This window comes from Arachis ipaensis, chromosome B3 (assembly GCF_059453495.1).
Source record: "Arachis ipaensis isolate K30076 ecotype BB chromosome B3, ASM5945349v1, whole genome shotgun sequence".
NCBI lineage: Eukaryota > Viridiplantae > Streptophyta > Magnoliopsida > Fabales > Fabaceae > Arachis > Arachis ipaensis.
Genome location: NC_142438.1, coordinates 36,500,321 through 36,525,783, shown reverse-complemented (window position 1 = coordinate 36,525,783; position 25,463 = coordinate 36,500,321). Strand labels below are relative to the sequence as shown.

Sequence of the window (25,463 nt, the reverse complement as noted above, 5' to 3'; positions counted from 1 at the left end):
AATTTTGTTTAAGTTAATAAGCCAAATTAATTTTAAATAAAAAATTAATTTAAAAAAATCTATTTTTACATAAAAAAAATAATTAGTTTTTGCATATAAAAATCTATTTTTATTTTAAAAAAACTAATTTTTTTTATCTAAAAACTGATTTTTCTTTATAAAAAATTGATTTTTCTTTAAATTATATAAAATCAATTACAATTTATAAATTATTTTTTAGCATTTTAAAAGATTAGTTTTACTTTTGCTAATATTTATTTTTCAAAAGTTTTAAGATTAATTATTTTTGTTATTATTTTTATTACAAATCAAATAATATAATATAAGGTTAAAATGATATTGAAGTAAAACGATAAAAAGAAAAGAATTATCTATCCCAATAAAAAATTCTACAGAAAAGAGAGAGTACCTGGAAAAGAAAGAGATAGAAGAAAAAAAAGTATCTCTAAACAACGCAATAGGAAAAATAAGAAAGGGTAATAGTGTAAAAAAGGAAAACAAAATTTATAAAATTGTCCGTGTCCACTCTTCCAAATCACATGTCCATCATTGTCCTTCGTGAAAGAGTGGACACAAAAGTATAAAAAACTGTCTCGGAGACAATATGTCCAATGTCCATGTCTCTGCTTCCAAACACTTTTTAAACAAGTATTGTCCATGTTTCCGTGTCCTGCTCCCGAAAACAAACGCTACCTATGTAACAGATCAAGCAATAAAAAACCACATTAATTTGTATTACCAAAATATTTATGGAAGTCAAAGATTAATGAAAAATTTATTTTATTATTATTTTTATTTTTAATTGTTAATAAGCATAATAGATAAATAATAAAATAATAATTTATAAAATAGAAAGTAGATTTTATAATTAAATAATATATAAAAAAATAATTTATAATTCAAATTACATAAAGACTATTTGACAATAATTAAAAAACTTAAAAAACATGTTTTGTTATTAAACCATTTAGTGTGTTTGGATTGTGGTTGGTCAAACTGGAGTTTGAATAAAAGTAATTTATAGAATTAATTTTGGATAGAAATAAGTTTGTGTCAATATGATTTATGTTTGGCAACTCTTTACCAAAATTGATTTTGATAAAATAAATATTGTTTGGATAATATTAGTTAAAATAACTTTTAGATAGATAATTACTTAAAAGGATATGACATTAAATTATAATATTATTTTTTTATACATGTTTAATTTTTTTTTTATACTTTTTTCTCATATATTTTTTATATAGTATATTTTTAATATTCTTAGTACTCTTTTTTAGTACATTATAATTTTTAACTATTATTATTATTTATGATTAATTTTTTATTTAATTTATTTTACCTAATGGGATCAATAAATTTTATTATAAAAAATAATAATAAATATAATACACAAAAATTATAACTATAAAAATATATAATGTCAAATAAAAAATATAAATAATAAAAAAAGAGTTCATATAAAGAGGAATAATAAAAATTCTATAAATAATGCAATAACATGTATAAAGAATAAAGTTGGTAAAAGAAAAATAAATATTGAAGGTATTGGCTAAAAACACGTTAGTGCAACGGAGAAGTTAGAAATTATTGCTTCTTGTAAACGTGGTTTTATGAACAAAATTACTTATGCATTTGTTGAGAAGAAAATTAGCCAAACAAAAAAATGAAGCTTTCAAGAAGCTGTAACGTATTTTTTTCCTTTAAACATGGTTACCAAACACACCCTTAATAATCCAAATGACCATTGAATCCTTTGCCCATTTTCAAGGCTTCAACTCACCGGAGTTTCTTAAAGGTGCAATTAATCCCGCTTGTGGATGAAATTACAATTCTTTCTCTTTGTTGTTCACAATACTGTCCGCTTTGTTGATTCCGATAGCAGAACTTTGCAAAAAACAAACTAATTTAACGGCTACATGGAATAAATCCAAATTCACAAGCCATCATCAAAGTTGACCCAGTATCTCAGTTTTTCGTTTTTGGTAAGATAGATTGGAGAGTCTTTAATTTTGAGCATTACATCACAAATTCACGTACCCACACACACTATATGGGTTCCTAAATTCCACTACATGGAATAAATCCATATTTCGAACCCTTCATGGAGGCCGATAAATCTACCATTTTGTGTCAAGCCTCATTTGCACCCAGTGTCTCATCTTATCACGAAGGAAGAGTGATGTTTCTGTTTTTGTTCCTAGGAAGAGTGAAGGTTGATTAGCGGGATTATATCGGTCCCTTTACTCATTCAAGTGGTTTTGTCAACAACGTTTAATCAAGTTGGTTTAAATCCAACAAAATTTATACATTCACGTGAATCAAATACTTCTTTTTCACGTTTTTTTGCATGTTTTTTTCGGTTTTTTTTTATTTTTTCTTTATCGTTATTATTTTGTTGTTGCGGTTGTTGTTGCGTTGTTTTTCTCTTCTTCCTGGTTATTGCAATATTTTTTATTTATTATTTTTCTTTGTTTAATTTTTGTTTATATTAAAAGAGTAAAACAAGAAAAATTATGAATAAGTGAAACAAGAAGAAGATGAAGAAAAAAAATAAGGTGATAATGAAGAAGAAGAGAAAGATAGAGGGTTTTGAATTGTGTAGTAGTATTTATTTAGAAAAATAGTAGCGAAATTTTTTAACCATAACAAGAAATTTCTTAATTTTGACACTGAAATATTTTAACCGTGACACAGATTCTTGTTAAGAGGGTAAAATACATTGTACTAAAAATCAAATTGGACCAATCGGTTTAATTGGGTTAACCGGAAACCAGTGACCAAGCCAGTTCGGTTGACCACATAAACCTGCCTGCAGAAATCTATCAGAGAACTGGTCGAACCGATAGTTAACCGGTGAATCAGTTGAATCGATCGGTTTTTTAAGAAGTTTTCGGTTTGGCAACAACTTCAAAACGATGCTGTTTTACATTAAAAAAAACCCTAAATCTTCTACCCATTCAGCACACCGCAACCCCCATTTGGCCATTCACACTCCCACCCCTCTCCTCTCTGAAATTGAAAGAAATCAACAATTCAAGCCCTAGCCACCCAGTGATCCAGCCACCGCAGCACCGCAGCCACGTCAACCACCGCAGGCACCTCTGTAAGAACCAGAATTTTTCACGTAAAACCGTTTTAATAAAATAATTTTTAAGTGCCCGAAGTAGGTTCAAAATTTAGAAGTTTTAATTTGAAATTATAAAGGTGAAATTTGAATTCAATAAATTTTTTGAGTTGAAAAACGTATCTTTTTCGAAAAGTTTTGTAAAAGTATGTACTAGCGCTTAAGCCGGCAGTACCGGCTCTAGTCTGTCCAGTACCGTGTATTTTGGAAAATAAGATTTTAAAAATTGATTAATTTTTTTGAAAGGACCAAAAATAATTTATAATCGAAAACTGTGTGTTAATCTTAAAGGTTTTGGTCCAAAGTGGACCAAATGGACCAAAAATACTTAGCGGGTTGGACCGGATCCAAGTGGGACAAATCTAAGATATATATACTCCACTTAAGTAGCAAAAAGAGCCACTTTCAGCACAAAGAGAGGGAGAGCTCGTGGAGTTGAGAGAAGGAAGAGGGTTTGGCTTGTCACTATTCACTCTTCTCTTTTGAGAGCCATAACTTGAGCTACGAAGCTCCAATTGACGAGTCGTTTGCGGCCATGCGAAGCTCTCGTCGAGCTCTTTGTTTCTATCTAAGCAAATCTGGTAAAAAAAATCGCGTCTCAAGATCCAATTTCCCGACCTAGTTTCTGTGCATTTTTTGTTATAGTTTTTTAGTAGATTTTGTGGTTTTGGTTGTTTAGGTGATCTCTAATAGCAGGTAATTATTGGACTTTGCCCCAATCCCTTTGACAAGGTAAAGTTTCTCATATGCCCTTGTAGTGTTGTATGTTGTGGTTTCTAGGTTTTGATTTTGGTGATATATGTGTTGTTAGTTTGAGCTTTGGTGCTTTTGAAGTTGTCTTGGCTTTTTGGTGGCTTTGTGCGTGGAGGATAATCGGCCAAGGTATAGTTTCGGTTTTTTTTATGTAATATGTAATGTTTCATGAACCTTAGACTAGTTGATCTTAAGATAGGATTGGATGTTTGGGTGTATGTTTAATTGTATGTGATTTTGATGTTTGAAGATAAGTTGTATGGTGGTGATGATGATATAGAATTTTGGGATGTGGAATATATGAATTTTGATGTTGATTGTTGGTATTTAATGATTATGAAGGTTGATGATGAATGTTGTGATTTATTATTGTTGATGAGGATTTTATTGATATGGTTGATGATTGATGATGGATATTGATGTTGTTGGTAATTGAAGGTGAGTGTTGATATTATTGATAAATGATGTGGATTATGAAGTTAGGATGATGATAAATTGATGCTTGGATTGATGAATGTTGAAGGAGTTGATAAATTGAGATATTAAATGTTGGATGTGGTATAGTTGAATAATGATGGAATTTATAGTTTTTATGTGAATATTAGGTTGAATTTAGCGTTAGTTGAGGTGGGTATTAAATGGTTTGAATGATTGAATAGTTGTTATGGTTGAGAAATATTTGGTAAGGATTCTTGAGTGAATTTGGTATTGTGTTGAGTAGGCTTTGATTTGGTTTTAAGTTGAGAGTTGTGGTAACTTGAATTTTTAAGGTTTTGGTAAAAATAGACTTTTGGTGAAATTTTATGGATCATATCTTGAGCTACGGTTTTTGAAATTGAATGATTTTTATATCAAAATAAAGATAATTCAAAGAGCTTTAAAACGGTATCAATTTTGTAGAAATCTGAATTTTGTAGAGAAAGATATGATCGTTGAAAATTGGTATCCGAAATCTGAATTTTGTGAATGCTGCAGAATTTGTGATTTCTGGTTTGCGTGCGCACACACACCCTGTGGATTTTTGAAACTGTGCACACGCACAGCCTTGTGTGCACGCACACACGGGGTTATGGCTACTGTTGGGAGTGCTAGCACGCTCTGTGCGCGCAGCACACGTTGGAAGATGTATTCTGTTGAGGGCGTTCGCACGCCTTGTGCGAGCGAACAGAATTAGAAAATTTTACTCATGTGCGTACGCACACCTCTATGCGTACGCACACATCTTAAAAATTCTCCTGGGCGTGCGCACGCATACCCCTGTGCGTATGCACACTGCCCTGTTTTTCAATAAAGATCTTGTTTTTAACTGTTTCACCTTTCCGGCAAGCTTGTAAAATTCCGTAACACTTGTTTAAATCTTTTTGCCAATTTTAGGATCTTGAATCAAAGGAGAAAATAATAAAAGAATAGAAAGGGTATCTTAATTATGAGTTAGAGCCAATGACCTAGGTTTGGAAGGTTTGTGTAACTTCTAGTTTTTAGTGGGGCGTGTTGAGTTGTGAAGTATATGGTTGAAGAGATTTTTGAGAAGTTGAAAACTGGTGATGGATATGACGAGTTGAAGGCTTGGAAATAAATGAGAAAATTATTAGATCATATGGGAGTGTGCGGAGCCGATATCTCAGGCGTGGCAGATGTCTCTGCTGCATGAGTAGTTGTCGTTGAGAGTAAGCGGAGCCTATATCTCCGGTGTGGCAGATGTCTCTACTGCATGAGTAGTGGTCGTTGAGAGTGTGCAGGGCCTATATCCCTGGCGTGGCATATTTTTCTGCTGCATGATTTGTTGTGGTTGTTTCATTCTCTGCTGCATGGAAGTGTGCGGGGCCGATATCCCTGCCGTAGTAGACTCCCTATTACATGAGTGTGCAGGGCACTATATCTATGGCATAGCAGATTCGCTGCTGCATGAGTATGGAGGGCACTATATCTCTGGTGTGGCAGAAAATGCTACATCCGGAAGGATGTGTCGGGTTGGCATTTACGGACCGACAAGTGATATCACGAGCCAATAGGACAGTCATTCATCATATGCATCTTCTATATGCTTGCCTGCTTTGCATAACTTCAGTATGCCTAAATGAATCACATGTCTACTTGCTATTTGATTACTTGCTGTATATGTATATTTCTTGTGCTTTACTTGTATGCATTATCTGTGATTGTCTTGTGTTGAGGAGGTTAGGTAGGAGGCGGCGATGAGATCGCACGGAGAGTAGGTTGGTGAAGGCTGTGGGATAGCGATGACTAGTTTTAGTTAGAAATTCCCTAAGTTTAGATAATCTTGTTTATTGTTTATGGTTTAATTTATTTATTTTATTCTAAGCTTGATTCTCTGCATTCGGGTGAAGTTCTAAGATTATCTTTGGCGTCCCGAAACCTTACATCTTACATCATTGGGCACTGTTACCATACTGAGAACTTCCGATTCTCATTCCATACTTTGTTGTTTTTTAGATGCAGGTTGCAACCCACCTCGGTGAGTTGCTTAGGTGGTGACAGAGCGGAAGATCTCTAGCATATTTTGAAGTCTTTTTGATTATTTTGTTTAAGATCTCTCACTTTTGTATTTATTTTACCTAGAGGCTTACTTTGAGAGAAAAACTTGTATAAGCTGTTTTATCTGTATGTCGATATATTACTAGCCGGCTTAAACTCCGCGGATGGCGGCTAGATCCTTATGACTATTATACTTTGATATATTTATATATATGTCTTGATTTCTGTATGTATATCTTGTGCCTCGTTTAGTGTAGTTTCATGTGAACGTTTTGCGCCTTTCGAATTCTGATTTTGAGCTTAATCCTTCATCGGGCTTCTAGAAGGATTATTTCTTTCTAAATATAAATATGTATAAGCTTTAGAATTGTCGTAACCTTTGATTAACTTCTGTTTTACGACGCGAGGTAAGGCTTAGGGTAATTAGGGTGTTACAACCTCAACCCCGCAGCCCCGCCGCGTGTGGAAGCTCGGCGCCGTCGCAGGAGCTTGATGTCGTCTCCTCTGTTCGAGCGCGCTCTCTCTGTGTTCACCGTGCCTCCGTCACCGCCACCGTGCCTCCGTCACCGTCTCCTCTGTTCTTGCTTCCCTCGTCGCTGTTAGGTAGGTCTTCTCCTTTTCTCCATTTTGTAGTATTTATTTATTTGTGTATTCTAGACTGAGTTTTGCACTGTTCATTCTTGTAATTACTGGTTCTGAAATTTCTGATTTCATATTCTAGTTACTTTTGGTGTCTTCATTACAATGTTCATCACTTTTGTGATGTTATATTATATCTTATTTTCTGTGACTAGGAATCATTTAGTTTGATTAATTACTTAATTTTATTCATGATTTTTGTTAACTGGATTTTGAATTTTATTTCTTATGACTTAGAATCATTTTGTTTGCTTAATCTCTCTCTATTTTTGCTGGCAGTTTTATCTCTCACTGTCATTACAAACTCACTCAATCTATTATCATCGTTCATTTGTGTGCGCACATACCATTCTTTATGCACGCATAACCCCCTCTTTTTACTAGTGTGCGTACGCACGAGTCCCTCTCGAACGGTAATTCGAAAAAGAGAACTGTATCGCGCTTAAGAATCCCCCCGCCTTTACCCCTTTCTTCTTCTTTTCTTCTCTGAACCCACCCCACCCTAGCCACCCTAGCCACCCTGACCACCTCCGTCCCACCACCGCGGACCAGTAACGCCGGCGGCCACCACAACCACCCCTCTCCCTCCTCTCTTCTCTCTTCCCACGCCAACAGCCCCTGTCCCGTACCCTTCCCTGTTCGCGTCCAACCAGGAGCTCCGGAAGCGGCTTTCCGGCGGCGAAATTCTGGGCCGCCGCGCATCACCACCTCCCCTCCGTTTCCCCTTCATTCTCTCTTTCTCACCAACGCAGGTTCCACCACCGTCCCCCTGTTTCCCTGTTTCTTTTGGTTTTCATTATTTTTTCCTGTTTTTAATTCTGAGTTCTGATAACTTAGATTAGGTTTAGCTTAGTTAGGTTAGTTACATTGTGTTTATGGATTGAATATATTTGTTGGTTGGCTGTTTTCTGGGTTGATTAATGCTTGAATTGAACTAGTTTCTCTGCTTTGTTTACATGAACATTACATGTTCGATGAAATGCCTCAATGAATATTTTTTATTTAAATTTTATGTCTGATCAACATAGGCTTTAGATTTTGTTTTCATTAGGCATTATAACTCATCTTGTGCAGTTTTCTATGATCTTGGATGATGATTGATATTGAATTTTTATTATGCACAATAGTCATTAATGTGATTTGAACACCATTGTAGTTCTACGATTCCCACTTTGATTAATCAATTGACTATCCAATTGGTGTTATCTACTTTGTGCATATCATGTTACCTTAGTGAGTTGAATATATCACTTATTCATGTGTTTCTGATTAGCAATGATCATATATACAATTACTTGTTCCTCGAAATATTTTTGAGCAATTGAAGTTGATTTTAATCAAATCTATTGCTTTTTGAACAAGGATTATATTTATATGATTACCTCACTTTTGCCATGAATAAGTTTCCACTTCTATGTTGAATTGGGTTATTGCCTTATTGCAAAGTTTTATCAAATCTCACACTTTCAAAGCATAATTGCAATAACCAAATTCTAAATCAATTCACTCTCATTCCCTGTTACCTAAGCTTAATTGTTCTTTGTTTATCACTTAATTATTACTTAGGTTTCTTGATTGTGGATAACCATGTTTTCTTTTGAACATATTACCTCTTCCAACCGGGTTTCCTCAATTAAGTGATAATTATTATATGGCTCTAAATGTTGCATTTTGACTATTCCCTCTTTTGCTTTTTGTGTTAAATATCTGTTTCTCCTAAGCTGTATTCTGTTTCATCTCCTTTTTCAGGATGCGTCGTAAGGGAAAGGAGAAAACTTCTTCCAAGGCTCCTGTCCCTATCCCCCCAAGCAACCAGCCTGATACTTTCTTCATTGAGAAGGCCCAAGAGCACTATAGAAAAGTGGAAAAGAAGACCTTCCATTATGAAAGGAAGCTGAATTTACCAGATAAATATGCTGAGGCTATCACCAACCGCCTGGACTACTATGGATGGAAATTCATAGAATTCAACCCAGTGGAAGTCAATGATGTATGGTCAAGGAATTCTATGGAAATTTACCCAACGAGGGCGCCGAGTCAGTTTTCCTTAGAGGAATGCAGTTGGACACTTCCAACCATGCTTTAGAGGCACTCCTCCCGATTCCGCACATTCCAGAGAGCGAGGATGATTATATTAAGATAGCGGTGGATCTGATTCAAGGAAAAATCAGGTTAGACGCAGTTCTGGAGAAGATTGGCCTACCTGAGGCCAGGTGGGAGTACAGCAGGGGAGAGAAAGCGGTACCCCTAAGCATTGCATGCTCATATCTACATCCTGAGGCGAGGATCTAGCAGCAGATCATTGCCGATTATATCCTGCCAAGCACACATGCTACACACATCAGAGTCAGAGAGGCAGTTCTTCTATGGGCTATTCTGGAGGGTAAGAGGATTTCTATTCTGGCCTTTATCAGAGAGTCGATGTGGAAGGAGAAGTATAACATCGCCTTCCCATCGATGATCACGAGACTGGCCACACTATCTTGGGTTGAGCGGAGACCGGGAGACCGGATGTCTACCCTCATCAGCACCCATCCATTTCTGCCTCGTGGAGAGTATGAGGGACCGCCGCCAAAGAAAAGGAAGACCACTGAGCCTTCATCATCATCAGCACCTTCAGCACCTGCCCCTGCACCACGGCCATCATATGAGCTGGTTCAGTACCTTCTTCAGGAGCTTCGCCGCCATGAGCACCGCTTTCAGTGGTTGGCCGCCAGATAGGATGGTCGAGACCCCGGTCCACCTCCTATAGCTACACCTGAGTCTGAGCCAGAGCCCGAGCATGAGACTGAGCGGCCAGTGGTAGAGGCAAAAGCAGCAGAGGTAGCAGCTGAGGACACAGCAGTTGAGGCAGCTGACCAGCCAGTCCAGCAGCAGGCAGCTGAGACCACCACAGGACCGACCCAGGACATCATCATTTACCAGCCACCACAGCACCCACCATCGTAGAGTTAGACCCCCAATCCGATTTTTTGGCACGGAGGACCGTGCACCATTTAAGTATGGGGGAGGATCTACTATTTTTTTGTGTAAAATTTCTCTCCTAAACACTTTAGCATTAGTTACTTTACTTTTTATTATGCTTTTGCGGATTTAGAGTACTTTACCTTATGCACTAGATGTTAGTACTTTGGTAGTTGTATATATGTTAGTATGTTTATATCTTTAGCATTGCATCTTTATTTTGGTATATAGATATTGCACTTTTAGTTAATCGGTATATACATATTTTGATTGTGATTGGATGATATAAATAGCATAGCACTTAGTTCGATTTTGATCCTAATTGTGTATTTTGGTCTTTGAATGCAACAATTAGAAAAAGAACTAAGAATTTTGAAAATTTTTTGCATCTATCACAATATACATACATATAGGAAATAACTTTGGTGAAAAACAAGAATTTTCAAGAATTTTGTTTTGAGGGCATACCAATGAATTGATTTGGAAAATCCTTGTAACTTGCTTGAACTATTTTTGTGAAACATAGAAATGTTAAGAACAAAATACCTTGTGAGATTTGAGCCTATAATGAATGGTTACACCTTATAACCGCAAATTTTGTTCATTGTGTGCTATATCTCTTCTATGATTGTAATCTTGGTTGTGTTTGATTCTTTATTTCGAATAGTTGATGTTTGAATGCATTGAGCATGATTGGGGCTATCTTTGTTTTAAACTCAACCACATGGACATACCCTTGTAACTACCATTGTTAACCTCCTTTGAGCCTTATTTACCCCATTGTTTGATTTTAGCACATTACAACTTTAAGTGGAAAACCATGATTTACCTTGATTGTATCCTTGATTAGCTTAGGTTGAAAAGTGTATTGCATTTAAGTGTAGGAGAATTTTGGAGGAACTTTGGTAGAAAAGATTGAAAGTATTTTGGGTATGCTTTGAAAATTTTAAAGTGGTTGCATTCATGTATAGAATTATTAAACCATATGCATTTTAGTTTCTTGCTTTAAAAAAAAGAAAAAAAAAAGAGAGAAGAGAAGAAGTGGGACAGAAGTCACCCCAAAGGGAAAAGGGAGCAAATAAATAATGCATATGTGTTATGAATGGAAAGCATATACATGAATGTGTGAGAAAGAAAATGATGGAAGGTTAGGTTGCATCTTTTGTTATTGGATTGATATAGGTTGAGTGGGTACTTAAACTGATCAAGGATTCAATCTTCCTAGTCCACTTAGCCATGTTTATCCCACCTTAACCCTAACTCCATTACAATCCTATGAAGTCCTCATGATACTTGCATTCATACATCATACATTGTTGATGGTTAGATGAAAAGCAAATCCTTGAAAGCATGATTAGAAGAGACTTGAATTATTAAAACCTTAAACACCGAGCGATAGAGTGCATACACGTTCGGGAGGTTCGATCACTCAATTCTATGTTTTCACATTTCTTATCATGTATTCTTGTAAGTGCTTCATTTTGAAATTCAAATTAATTCTTGGAATTTTGAGTTATTTCTTTGTTTAGCCCTATATGTTCATATTCTTGCTTGAAGATTTGTTTGTTTGTTTTCACCAAATTCATAGGATAACTATAGTATATATAAATATAGATAGTATATAGTATACTTGCATGCATATAGGTAGTTGCATTTAACAAATCATTACCCCTTTGATCTTTCTCCTTGTTTGAGTTAGCATGAGGACATGTTATTGTTTAAGTGTGGGGGAATTTATGAGTCTCTATTTGATGAGATATTTTGACTTGATTTGAGTGGATTGCATCACATAAACTCACACTTATTCATTTAAATAGCATATTTTTGTGTTTTGTCCCTAGATTGAACATAAATGCAAAAACATGCATTTTTGTGCATAAACTAACCATTTTAATTCCACTGTTATGCCATTCGATGCCGTGACATGTTTGTTGAGTGATTTCAGGTCATATAGGCAAGATTGGCTAGGAAAAAGTAGAAGAAAGCATGAACAAGGGAAAACACATGAAGAAAACAAGGAGAAGCACACACAGTCAAGTGTGCGTACGAACAATCACGTGTACATGCGCACAAGATGGAAATCAGCTTGTGTGCATGCACAACCCTCTGTGCATACGCACAAGCGGACATTCAGCGAAGTGCGTACGCACAGGTCCCTGCACGTGGATTTATTAATGAAACACGTGATTTTCGTTTTTTTGGGCCTTTTGGCCCAATTTTGGAAGGATAGAAGCTGAATGGAGATGCTATATCAAAGGGAAATGAAGCCATATCAAGGCATGGTGTCTTAGATTAGGACTTAGAGCTCATTTTTACATTTTCCATAGTAGGAGTAGGAGTAGTGTAGATAGAATACTTTCTTAGGGTTTTATTTAATTTTCTATTTCCATTGTAGCATTTTATAGTTCAAGTTGATTTTGGATTTTGCTCATCTCTCTTGTAAGTACTCTTTAATTTCTCTTTAATTACATCATTTTTGCTATTTTGTCTTTGAGGCCTGCTACACATACAAGTCTTTTTGGCTTACAAGTCTTACAAGTTGGCACAAGCCCAACAAAAAACACGCATTACACTCCCACATTCAAGAGTAAATAAGCGCACGATATTCAATCACTTCCTGTTTCCAAAGCGCGCTACTCACCATGCATTATAAATGACTTTTCTTCTTCTTCCTGCATGAAAATGAGTTTCTTGCCAAATTTGAAGATAATGAAACTTCATAAAAACGATTACAGAAATACATCCAAAGGATTATAGAAATACACCTAAACGGTTACAGGAATTCACCCAAACGATTATAGAAATACACCCAAAGGATTACAGAAATACACCCAAAGGATTACAAAAACTACACCCAAAGGATTTAAGAAATACACCCAAAATTCGTTAAAGTACACCTTATGCATAATTCAGAACTCTTTCTCTTTCTCCTCCTCATCTTCTGCTGCTTCTTCTTCTTCAAAAACGATTTCAGAGCTTGATGTCAAAAAACAATGGAAATCGAGAATAACGAAGAAAGAAAACAGAGAGAAAAGCACGTAAATGAAAAAGGAGAAAGAGAAAGTAAGAAACGAAAGAAAAGAAGAAGAAGAAGAGGAAGAAGAACGTGCAGCAAGAAGAAGAAGAAGGTGCAGTAAAAACGTGCAGTAACGGTTGAAGAAGGAGAAAGAGAAGACAAGAAACGAAAGAAAAGAAGAAGAAGAACGTGCAGCAAGAAGAAGAAGAACGTGCAGTAATGGTTGAAGAAGGAGAAAGAGAAGACAGGAAACGAAAGAAAAGAAGAAGAAGAAGAGGAAGAGAAAGAAGAACGTGCGCAAGAAGAAGAAGAAATGACACTTGTAAAGACTTGTATAAAAAAACGCTTGTATGTGGAGAATTTCTCTTTGTCTTTTGGTTCAAGTTACTTTGTTTATAATTTTATTTTAGTTTCTTGAAGTTTTGATTGATGAATTTAATGTTCCATGCTTTATATTTGTTTGGTTGAATGTTTCTTGTTGTTTTTTTGAATAGTTGGTTATAGTTTTACACTTTCCTTTACAAAATTTTATGTTTTACTTTTATGCATACAAAGTATTTGTGAAAATGCCAACTTTAGATTTTGAGTAGATTTTCACACATTGGTTTGGGCAATGAGTTCTTAGGATACTAGAGTCATAATGTCCGACATTTAGTGACAACTCTTGAGTAGTTAGTTGACTCTTATTTCCATTGAGGCTAGCTTTTCACCAAGTGATTGGTGAGTTAGCTAGGACTTATAGATTAAGGTCAATTATGCTTGCTTGACTTACTCCTCGATGTTAGGAATAGACGAAGCGAGATTGACTCATCATAGTTGCCATAGTTGTGGTTATGGCGATGATAGGATTTCTTAACTCTCATTCCCAAGTCAAGGCTCTTTTACACATTTATAGCATTTTCATTAGTTTTGATCTTGCTTTTTTTTAATTGCATTAAATACCTTTTTGATCATGTTCTTTTGTTCTTTTATTATTTAGTTCTTTTAATCTAAAATTTCAAAATCCCCAATTTTCTTGTCAACCGAAAATGTTGACACCTTAATTGCATCGTTCTAAGGAGAACGACCCGAGGTTGAAAGACTCTCGATTATTTTTATTGTTTGAATTTAAACTTTGATTAGAAGGGTTATTTGTCGATTTGGACTGTGCCACCGATAAAGAGATTGTTTTCTCTCCTCGTATCACTGCACGTAACAAAATTAACGGTAATATAAAAATTTAAAATGTATATAAATATTAGTTACTGAAATATAATCTTATTGATGTTTTATTTTTACAGCAAAATAAGTTATTGTAATTTAACTATTAATCGGTAAAATTAAGTTTTATAAAAAATATATATAAAATGGCACTAGTGATGGGATAGATGTATAACAGGGATCTTAATAATTCACTAATCACAAACATATGATATATGCAGCTTATCAAAGTTGTAATCATTTCTGCGAGTATGTAGTGTTATTGGAATTGTTGAAGGCATCATAATGGCCATAACCGTGATAGATAACACGAATTGGGTTATCCTTACCATACTCTTGACCATATTCAGCTATTACTTTAAGATTCTTGGATTTCTTATCCTCCATCACCACTGTTATAGGCATCCTATAACCACAACACATATATCAATTATATCAACATATAATTCTACCTTACCAATTACTCCTAATTTTTATAGATCTTTTCCATTACCATAATAATAATAATAATAATAATAATAATAATAATAATAATAAGAAGTATGAAAGTTAATTTTAAAAATATAAATAAAAATAAAATATCAATAGCAAATTCATGGCAATAAAATTGTCTTAACTGTAAAACATGCGAGGACATAAGAAGTTCAGGTTCTCCTCCCCAAACGTGAGGCTTTCGCATTTGTCCTGTGTAGGTGTCAAAGTCATCCTCAAGAAACCTATGTATATGCATTATTATAAATTACATTAAACACTGTATACTTAATTCCAACTCAACATCAACTATAAATAGGGTGGCAATCGGATGGGTGGAGGCAAACTTTTGTCTTATCAAATTCTGTTTTGTTCTATAACAGTCTGTATAAAACCTGTTTTGCCTCTCCCACTATTAGTAAAATCTATATCCTAATATATCTTTGTAAGTACCCGTCGGGTCTCTACCTATTTTTATTAATTATTAAAATTTAATAAATAAAATTAAATTTTAAAATTTATATAACTATGATTATATATATAATATAAATTAAATCATAAATTTAAGAATGATACAATATCAAATAATAATATTAATAATTTTATATATTATGAGATGAATAAAAGCGAGAATTTTTAAAACCCAATTCTACCGCTGTTCTACCAAAAATCTACGTATTGGATCAGATAATTATCCGTTCTGATCAGGTATGACAAATTAGATCTTTGTGAATTCAGATAATATTGTCATTCTTAATTACAAAATATTCTGTAAAAAAATATTATTTTATGCATTAGAATTGTTTCATTGTTAGATATAAAATTTATAATTATCGATTAAATGGTGACTCTGACACATTTCTTTTATTTTTTTAATTTTTATTTTTAAAATTATATATATATATATATATATATATATATATATATATATATGTTAAGGTGGTGAGAATCACTGTTATTTCAAGTCAAAGTTCAATTTAATTACTAAAATTATAAATATCATTTATTTTTATTTTTTATGTTTTCAAAATTAAATTATTTAGTTGTTAGATTTACAAGCTCTAAATAATGTTTAATTCTTAGATGGTCAACATTTTATCTTTATTTATATAAATTTTTAATATTTTTATTCTATTTATTTTATTTTTGAACAAAAAGAATAACATAATAAAATGGACTAAAAGAGTAAACAAAATAAAAAAAATTTAAATTTTATTATTTTTGATATTCTCATCAATAATTTAAAGGATCTACACTACTTTATTCTTTATAGCACATAAATAATTTGTCAACAATTTTTGTTATTTCTAATATTTTATTCTAAAAAATTATTTCATCATTCTAACCAAATATTTCAAATAACAAAAAAGAATCTAATCAATTATTTTTTTTACTCATCCTTACACAGTCTAATTTTTAAAATATTGCTTTATTGTATCTGAAACAGTCTAACGCTTACTAAAATCTAACAACCAATTCCACACCTTTTAAGTAAATTCATAATCAAGAAAATAAGTGTTGTACATTTTTAATATCCTTTTTACATAATACACAAACATTGTTATTCTGATTGATAACGCATAATCTACTCAGTTTATCCTTCTGTGTTAACTTTGCCAACCAAAATAAATTAAGTAAATAGCTCGATTCGTAATAGCATCAAGGCCTTTTATACACCTTTAGTAAAGATGTAATTATATATAAGCTCCAAAAATTTCTGCTTACAAGGCTTACACAAATGAATTAGTAGAAAAGTATCATTTTTTTTCAAACTTTCACACAACTCTATTTGTTTCTGTTGTTGATTTTACTGATTGTAAAATCTTATAAAATTGGTTTAATAGTTCAAGTTCCCTCCTCCATTAAAAATTTCACATTCATTTTAATCCATCTCAAAACCCACATACACTTTCCTATGACAAATCATTTTTTATTTGAAACCGAAAAAAATCTTAAAAAATTATCTTTTAATTTACTACTATCCTCCCAAAAATAAATTCTTCTTACATCCCCTGACTCCAAAACCAAACCATTGATTATCTTGTCTTTTATCTATTACTCCTTTATATGCAAATGACAAATTTTCTTCTATGGACCCTTCTTATTGGTAATGTCTCCCTTGAAAGCATCTCATCAAAGATTCAAGTCATTGCATTATCATACAATGTTCTTCCAAAACAGTCCTTCTTAGAAACCCACCACCATCATTTAAACGATAGAGATGTATTTTGAATCATTGCATCACTAACACCTAGACCTCCTAATTTTTTCGTTGCTTGCACTATCTTTCACTTTACTAAAGCCACCCCATTTTTCCATCCTCCTTATTACCCTATAAGAATCTTTTTTGCAGTGTAATCAACCTTTTTGCCACTATCTTGAACATCTTATATAAACTTAGATAGTAAACTGACAAACTATACATAGCAAATTAATAAGAACTAGCTTACCAGCTATTGAGAATCTTTATTTTTCACATATTGAGCTTCTCTACCACTTTGTCAATAATCGATTTTTATGTCTTCACAAGTCTCGGATTCATACCCAAGTATATTTCAAGGTATTTGATTGGTAGCATAGTCTCCTTGCATTTCAACAACCTACACGTCTTTTGTATCCACTCTTGTTGATAATTCATCGGTATCAAATTAGACTTATCAAAATCAATGCTTAATCCCAACATTAACTCAAAACACCGTAATAGTTTTTTATAGTTTCTAGTAGTCTCCTCTAGTGAATAAAATAAGAAATGTCATCTACAAACTGGAAATGAGATAATTCTATATTATCTTTCCTACTTGCAGTGGAGATATACATTCATTTCTTACAACCTCCGTAACCATCCTATGAAGAGCATCAACAATAAAAAAAATAAAAACAAAGATAGTGGATCACTTTATTATAGACCCCTTTCTATTTTGAACTATTTTGTAGGAGATCCAATTTCTTTAATCACATACCTTTTACTCCCATTAGTGACAAACTTTGTGAAACTAATCACAAGACATGTCATCAACAAGCTTTATTTGTGATCAAAGGCCAAGATATTGAAGAACATTTACATAAAGATCGCATACCAGCTCAATTCAGCTCAACCTCAAATCAACAAGCTAGAGTTGAATTACGGCAATATAAACAGTGGCTTCCAGGTGATTACAATCTTAACCCATGGATGGTGGCCTCGTTGGATACTGAATTCGAGAATAAAATGGTAGGTTGCACTTTTGCTTTTCAAATTTGAAAAGAATTAAAGAGTATTTCTTGAAATCAACCAAGTACAGAGTCAAGCAATTGAAGAAACAATTAAAGACAATAAAGAAGCAAGGATCTTCTACATCATAATATATTTCAAAGACCAAGCATATCACACACTCTTTGCCTACTCTTGGTTATCCTCTATCAATTAAAGACCATATTGAAGTAATCTTGGAGGGACTAAACGAGATTTATCACAGTTTGATTACTAATATTAATGCTAAACCTGAGATGTATTGTCTCAATGAAGTTGAATCTGTGATCCTTTCTAATGATGACATGCTTGAAAAATTTAGGAAACCTGAAAATAGTATGATGCAAGCCAATCTCACTCAATCCTCTTTTCCATCTTTACCAAACTCTATGAATCAAGATTTGAATAGAGCCCGTTTTGATCAGGTTCAATTGGGTAATGGTTTTGGTATTCCAATCAATCGTGTTGGTCATTCTTTTTTTTATGCATTAGACTCCAAAAGATGGTTCTCTTTACAACAATCAATTCACTCACCTCAAATCACCAAAAACCGTATTAGTGTATCAAAGTTGTCTGAAGATAATTTTGTTTATTTTGAGTTCCATGCTCACTATTGTGTTGTTATTTGTCAGTTTATCAAGAAGATTCTCTCACGATTGTGTTGAGGTATTCACTTGTCTCAAACCAAGTATGTGACTAATCTTCTCTCAAAATTGGGAATGGCACAAGCTAGTTCACTGCCAACTCCCATGATTTATTCTCTTCAACTCTTATCAACAGGACGACCCAAAGTTATATAGAATTGTTGTTGGATCTTTACAATATTTGTGTATAATTCGATCAGATTTATCTTTTGCCGTGTGCAAGATAAGTCAACTCATGCACAATCCTTTACTAGCACATTGAAAGGTTGTCAAACGTGTGCTTAGGTACATACAAGGCACAAGAGATTATGATCTAATTTTGCATAGATGTAATGATTCTCGGATTCAGATTGGGCAGCAGATCTTGAAGATCGCAGGTCAGTTTCTAGTTATTGTGTATATTTGGGGTTCTCTTGATGGCAAATCCAATAATGCATGATAGGACCAAGAACTTTCAGATAGAGGCTCGACTAATTCGAAAAGAGCTTCAAAAATAGCAGCTCTATGTTATACACATACTTGATATAGATCAAGTAGCACAAGTGTTGACTAAGCCATTGTCTTCTCCTGCCTTTTTTTAGGCTTAAGGCTAAACTACAAATTGTTCTTAGATCAACCTCAAGTTTGAGGGAGGGTGTAGCGACAAGTGAAGTTAGACTTGGTCAAAATTCAGAAAAGCAAGAAATCGGTAAGTTTTTATTTTCCTGCATAATTGATTGTTGAGTCTCTAGTTCTAGAAATTATTAGTTAGAGTACTAGTAGTATATATAGAGTACGAGAAATGATTAATTGGAAGTAGTGTTGTATTTATTCTATTGCTAATAAACCTTCAATAGTTCTATTCTCTTTCTCTATTTCTATCTCCCTATCTCTAGCAATGACCCTCAACACAAATTCCCCTTGTTGGATCCTATTGTGTCTAATTGAATCTTATTACTATCCCTTATTTCATAATTCCATGATATTATCCTTTCTAACTCTGCACCTTCACTAATCTTAGGAGATCCAGCAAAATTAATCTTTTTTATTATTTTTTTAAATGTAGATTAAACAGTTTCTTCTTTTGAATGATTTTTTATTGAACTCTATATAAATTATAGAATTCGTCGAGGGATAGGCAATCACCCTAAAAAAAATCATATTTAAAAAATTAAAGTTGAAAAATCGGATTTGACGAAATAATAATTTTTTTATTTTATTTCTGAAAAAATCTCATTTTTAAAATGTGTTATTGGTATAAAACAGAAAATTTAAAAATTCTCAATATTATATTGGTCAATACCGTACCATATGGTTTTTTATGTGAAAGTAATATAATATTTTGAGGTTTTTTATATAAGTTATGTCATTAAGCCACATTTTGTAGTATGTCTTGTGAAAGTAATATATAATTGACTAAAAACTAACTCATCAGAAAATAAAATAATCTACTAAATGTAATTTAATAACTAAATAAATTATATTTTAAATTTCGAAGATTAGAGTTAACCTTGCTTATTACATGGAATAAATGATTGAAAATTGCTACTATATTTCATTATTTTATCTCCCAACAATAATCACACCTTGTACTTTTGCCAAATATATGCATTATCATATATTGTGTGTTGTAAGTTGTAACATGGCATTCTCATGATAGAGAGACATGAGATAATCCTAAATTTCTAATCATTTCTATGAATCATTATACCATTTTTGTTTTATTAGAATGGGCCAAAAGCCCAAATGAATCATCATACCTGGAATTCATGTGTCAATCTAACACCCTAACAAAGAAAAAAAAAAGGACCTTTAATTTTAGCTTAGGAATTTTTCATGTATCAATCTAACATTCTATCTTTGATATTATTTTTCAGCTACACTTTATTTTTATTCTATAATGAAAATGAGATAATTATATATATAAGTGAAGGTTTGAAGTAAAAGTGAATCACAAACATTCTTTGTCTCATTATAAAGAACGTAGAGAACTTACCATTCAGTATCTGCCCTCCTCTTGATGAATTCATCTACGACCTACAAATAAATAAATTAAAGATTCATCACTGAAACAACTACACTACATATTTTGAATTCAGACATGCATGGATAACTAAAGTATAAAAAGTACTAGCTAGTGCCATAATTTTAATATTGATAATTGTTTTCTCATATGTGACATAATTAATATTAAGTTAAATTACATGCACATAATTTTACTATTAGAATAATTTATTTTTAGAGAAATTCGATGTAATAATTTTATAAATATAGAAGAGTGTTATGTGTGACATAATTTAATTATGATAAAATATCAATTTAATTTTACCATAATTATTAACTCTTGGTCATTGAGTGATTAATGTTTATTTCATCCATGCACCAACCATCCTATTAAATTTTGATTAATTTTTAGAGCATTTTTAATGCTAGTTCTAATTTCATTTAATTTGGGGTTCTATAAGAATATTTGTGGGATCATATGTGGATGAAAGATAAAGAAAAGGATCGGGGGACTTATTGATCCAAGGGAAGAGATTTATTGGACCTAACTGAGAAGGAGACAAGAAGGGATCATCTGACCTTATATTGAGTGAGAGAGGCTAGTTGCAAGGCAGAAAGTTTAGTCTCTTATAAATAGTAATTTAAAATTAAAGGTGAAATTTGCTTCTCCAATGCATAGTATTAGTTGAATAAGAATTTTATTATTTTAAAAACATAATTATACGAGTGGCAAAATTTTATTGGTTCTCCATTAAGGTGATATTGTTTTTCTAAAGTGATATCGGTTTCATTTCATAAATCAACTCCAATTCATATTTCAATTCTAAATCAATTCACTTCCTAAAAATATCAAAAGTGATACTCTAAAAACACTCCATTGGATATGCTCTTAGATTGCATAGAATAGAATATAATTACTTTAACAATATTCATAAGTTACTTAATAAATTAATTAAGGTGAAAGATTACTTTGGCTCTAAGGTCATCTGCAAGTTCTTTTTGCCTATTGAGACTTGGAGATGGCTCCCTTCTTCTAAGGCATGCACCATACACTACAGACCTAAACAAACATCTGCCATCCCCTGGAATCCCTGTAAATATAGGCAAATATATTGTCCAAAAATTATGTTAAATCAAAATAATTAACCTATAATAAGCAAAAGTTATTTTACAAATTCATCTAAATATACAATGCAAAAAAAAATTATATATGGAATGACATAAAAACAGAAATGATAATACCATTTTCTAAGGTACTATTGTAACCACCTTAATTTTGCAATCATCATAGTAACACACGTGCGCACACATATATTAAACTACTATTTTACCCAACAATGTTTTAAACACTAACAAATCTAAGTATGAAAAAATAAAATTGACTTTGTACGATAAAATTTTATGGACAAAACTACTTAAATACTAAGACACTTTTAAAATTCTCAAACTACCCTTTTTTCTATCCCTAATTTCATTGTCAGTTTCATCCTATACTTGACCTTGGTCAACCTCCTCCAAACCTCCACTAGTATGGCGATGATGTTAAATCTTTCCAAGAAAATCAAACATGGAATTATGGATGTCACTTCACTTCTGAAGGAGCAACCAAACCCTTGGGAACAAAGTGATAAACTAGAACGCCAACCCTGGGACCATTGGAGGGAGCACAAGTGTGCAGAACGACGTCGAAGAGCTTCTTCTCTTTCTTGAAGAATAATTGTATAATAATTTGTGTGAGGATTCAAATGAGTAAGATAAATAATTTGTAGAAATGAATGAATGGACTGTATATTGATGATTGAAAAAAATCTACAGAACATCTCTTTCGAGTTGAACGAGAAACTCCTCGTAGATCCCATAATGATTTCTCAAATCTCTGCAGGTGAGGAAGGTTTTGTTTTGTTTTTTATTATTATTAGGATAATTTGATCTAAAAAATAACATTGAAAAAGATGATTTTATAAAGTTTTATAACATTGAGAATAAAAAAAAAATAAAAAGATCAAAGACGATTTTGATCCAAAATTTTAAGAATGAAATATATATATTATAGAAAAAATTTTAAATGTACATAGAACTATTCTAGTAATTTTAACTATTAATTTTAAATAATATATATTATATATTTTTTATAATTAAAATCAACGATTAAAATTATTGAAATATCGGTGTACTTGTTACACTTAAAATTCTTCCTATGTTATATTAGTAACATGAATAACCAAAACTCAGAGCATTATTTATGGGAAAACAAAGTCCGAACAATACTATTTGGAAAAATAAAACAGAAGCAGAAATATACTACTTAGCCTAGGCTCTAAGGGTCCAACTTCCTATGTATTTTACCAATAACCTTTTATCCCAAACACACATACCCGACATCCAAGCCAACCATATAAATAAACTCAATCAAATAATAACACATCAACTATTTGTACTTTGTGATATAAGTTTTCTTTTGCCCACCTTGCCATCAAGAGGTAGCATGCCAAAACATCACTAGGGTGTTTAGAATGGAAAAAAAGGGAAATAAAAAGAAAAGAAAAGGAGATAGAACTCAAAAGACTAAATTATAAAATTGAATTAAATTACATGATTTGCAATAGCCATGAAATGAACTGACTTCTTGACCAATTTACAACTGAATTCTCATAATATAATTTCAAGCCAGAGAATTGAATTGAATTCGTTGAACGAATTCAAGTACAAGCAAGGCGTTCCAAAGACCCATGTTAAACAAGCGATGGTTTTACAAGAAAACTAGTTATGTCTTGTAAACTCAAAAGTTACTCAAGCATATAAAAATAATAACATAATAATATATAGCACTAAAAATTAAAAAATAAAAAAGGCACGACATACAGATTATTGGAAGTTTGTTACTGAACGACTTTTCTGATTGCGGCATCACTAGAACCCCCGAGCTAACACCTGTTTGGTGCTATTGTGTTTTGAGCTTCAAGAATGGAGTTCGTGGGCACTTCCTCCAAACGCTCCTTATCTCTATCATCTTAGTTTCCTTGTGGTTGAGCTGTGACATGAAATTCTCACTAGAGAATCGAATACGGTTCCCCCTTCTCTCTCCTTTTCATTTTTTTCCCTTTTTTTTTAATTTATTCATTATGCCACAAAAACAGGAACATAATTTTAATTTGTCACAGGCACATTGTTGAGTCGTCGCGTTACATATTAAATATATTTCAAATACCATATTTGTAAGACATTTCCAATTGTGCTTTAATAAAAAAAGAATTCTTTAGACACACCTAAATATAATTAGCTATGAAGCACGGACACTTTGCTGAGTTACCGTGTCTGCGTGTCGGACACATTTCGGATACGACACCGACACTCGTCCGACACGCGTGTCTGTTGTGTCCAAACCGTCTCAATAAAAAATAAAAAATTCTTCTCCGGACACACCTAAATACCATCACATGACAGCGTGTCCGGTCTTATTTTTAATATATATTCTTAAAATAAATTTAGATATAGTATATATTATTATTTATTAAAACAAAAAATATTTTAAATACTTGATATAATTAAAATAAGACATTAAAAATATTTTAAAAAATTTATATTTTAATATCAATAAAATATTAAAATATCATTACGATTTATCTAAAAAATACTTTATATTTTATATATATGCGTGTCCCCGTGTCATGTAAGATTTTAAAATTTGCGTGTCGGCGTGTCCCGTGTCCTGTCGTGTCCGTGTCAGTGTCCATGCATCATAGATAATTAGGTGTAGACGCGTCTAGCTTTATTCTTTGCTAATATATGCTTATGCGTGAAATGAGTTTAAAAGTAGTTAGAAAGAATAACATGGATGCATAATTCTAGTCGGATATCATCCTATGAACTATGAAGTATGAACCGAATGTGGGAATACTTGTAAGAGACTTTAACGCACAAAACTTTTAACCAAAGAGGTACAAGAATTAGGATGGAATCTTTCCAGATTTAGTCCTAATCTCGTTTAGATGTAAATAGAATGATATGCTCTGTATAGACCAGCATGCCCGTCTAATATGAAAGGCTGCTTTAGAAATAGAAAATATAAGAAGCCAATTTTTAGTTAGACAATATCAACTAACTTTATTTTAGGGTTTATGTTTAGAATTAAAGATTTATGATTTAGAATCTAGAATAAATAAAATAACTTTTAAAAAATTGGATAATCTTGACAAGAAAAAAATAGCTTCCTAACATTACTCTTTTTAAAAATGGCATACTGGATGTGATCATGTGAGGCATTTGCTAAATTCAGCACCGTCAACATCAAGATCAAGATCATGGCTCTGGAATGTCTAGTAAAGGGACCAAGAAAGGAGGTAAAGGGAAACAAGGGAAAAAGGGTGGTGGTCAGAAGCATTGTTGAGTACAATCCTGATGCACATATTGTGAGAAATTAAATGTAGTGATTGATCAATGTCTTCATAAATTTAGTCCAGCAGTTATATCTTGCAAATAACTTCCTTCAAGGCCAAGTACGTGGTAGAACTTTGAGTGAACTAGACATATCTAACAATAAGTTGACCATGGGAATTCACGAGCTCGTTCATGCATTTTCTCCTTGCATTCACAAAACATTGCCTACTTTGGATTTGGGAAGGAATCAAATTACTAGTATGATGACAAACCTTTCTCAATTTTCTTCTCTTCAAGTATTAGGACTCGATAGCAATGAATTGAATGGAACTTACATGAAGGGTTTGGCCAGCTATCCAATTTGGAAGACTTACGCTTCAAAAGAATACAATAGAAGGTTCAATAGGTCAAGTGGTCAATTTATATATAAAAATTATATAAGCCCTACATAATAAAAGCAAGGGGCCCTTTTGCTATTTCAAATGGGATGGCTAATGTTACTCCCCAACATAGGATGGAGTAGCCATACCTTCCTAACTATCTACTTTGTAACAATAGATAAAA

The 25,463-nt window shown here is 32.7% G+C and overlaps 2 protein-coding genes across 4 annotated transcripts in view; one reads left to right on the top strand and one right to left on the bottom strand.

Moving 5' to 3' along the window:
- LOC107630280 (Pyridine nucleotide-disulfide oxidoreductase family protein) overlaps positions 1-12,589 on the top strand; it is a 187,979-nt gene extending 175,390 nt beyond the window's left edge. Inside the window, exon 15 of the transcript XR_015907255.1 lies at positions 12,475-12,589. The gene's annotated coding sequence lies outside the window, so the exon portion shown is untranslated. The remainder of the gene's footprint in view (positions 1-12,474) is intronic.
- LOC107630277 (OVARIAN TUMOR DOMAIN-containing deubiquitinating enzyme 4-like) lies at positions 627-23,641 on the bottom strand. 3 transcript variants are annotated; one of them, XM_088508333.1, is made up of 6 exons: positions 23,385-23,564; positions 21,492-21,613; positions 20,515-20,555; positions 14,813-14,911; positions 14,525-14,601; positions 627-693 (listed from the first exon to the last, which is right to left on the bottom strand). In XM_088508333.1, exons 1-6 carry the CDS (start codon positions 23,428-23,430, stop codon positions 641-643), a joined length of 438 nt encoding a protein of 145 aa, XP_088364459.1. In that variant the 5' UTR covers positions 23,431-23,564; the 3' UTR covers positions 627-640. The 3 variants fall into 3 exon arrangements, with proteins under 3 accessions (XP_088364459.1, XP_088364460.1, XP_016188863.1); XM_088508334.1 differs by lacking the exon at positions 627-693 and adding an exon at positions 12,785-12,935; XM_016333377.3 differs by lacking the exon at positions 627-693 and having other exon boundaries at positions 14,338-14,601; positions 23,385-23,641.
- Between the last annotated feature and the right edge of the window lie 1,822 nt (positions 23,642-25,463).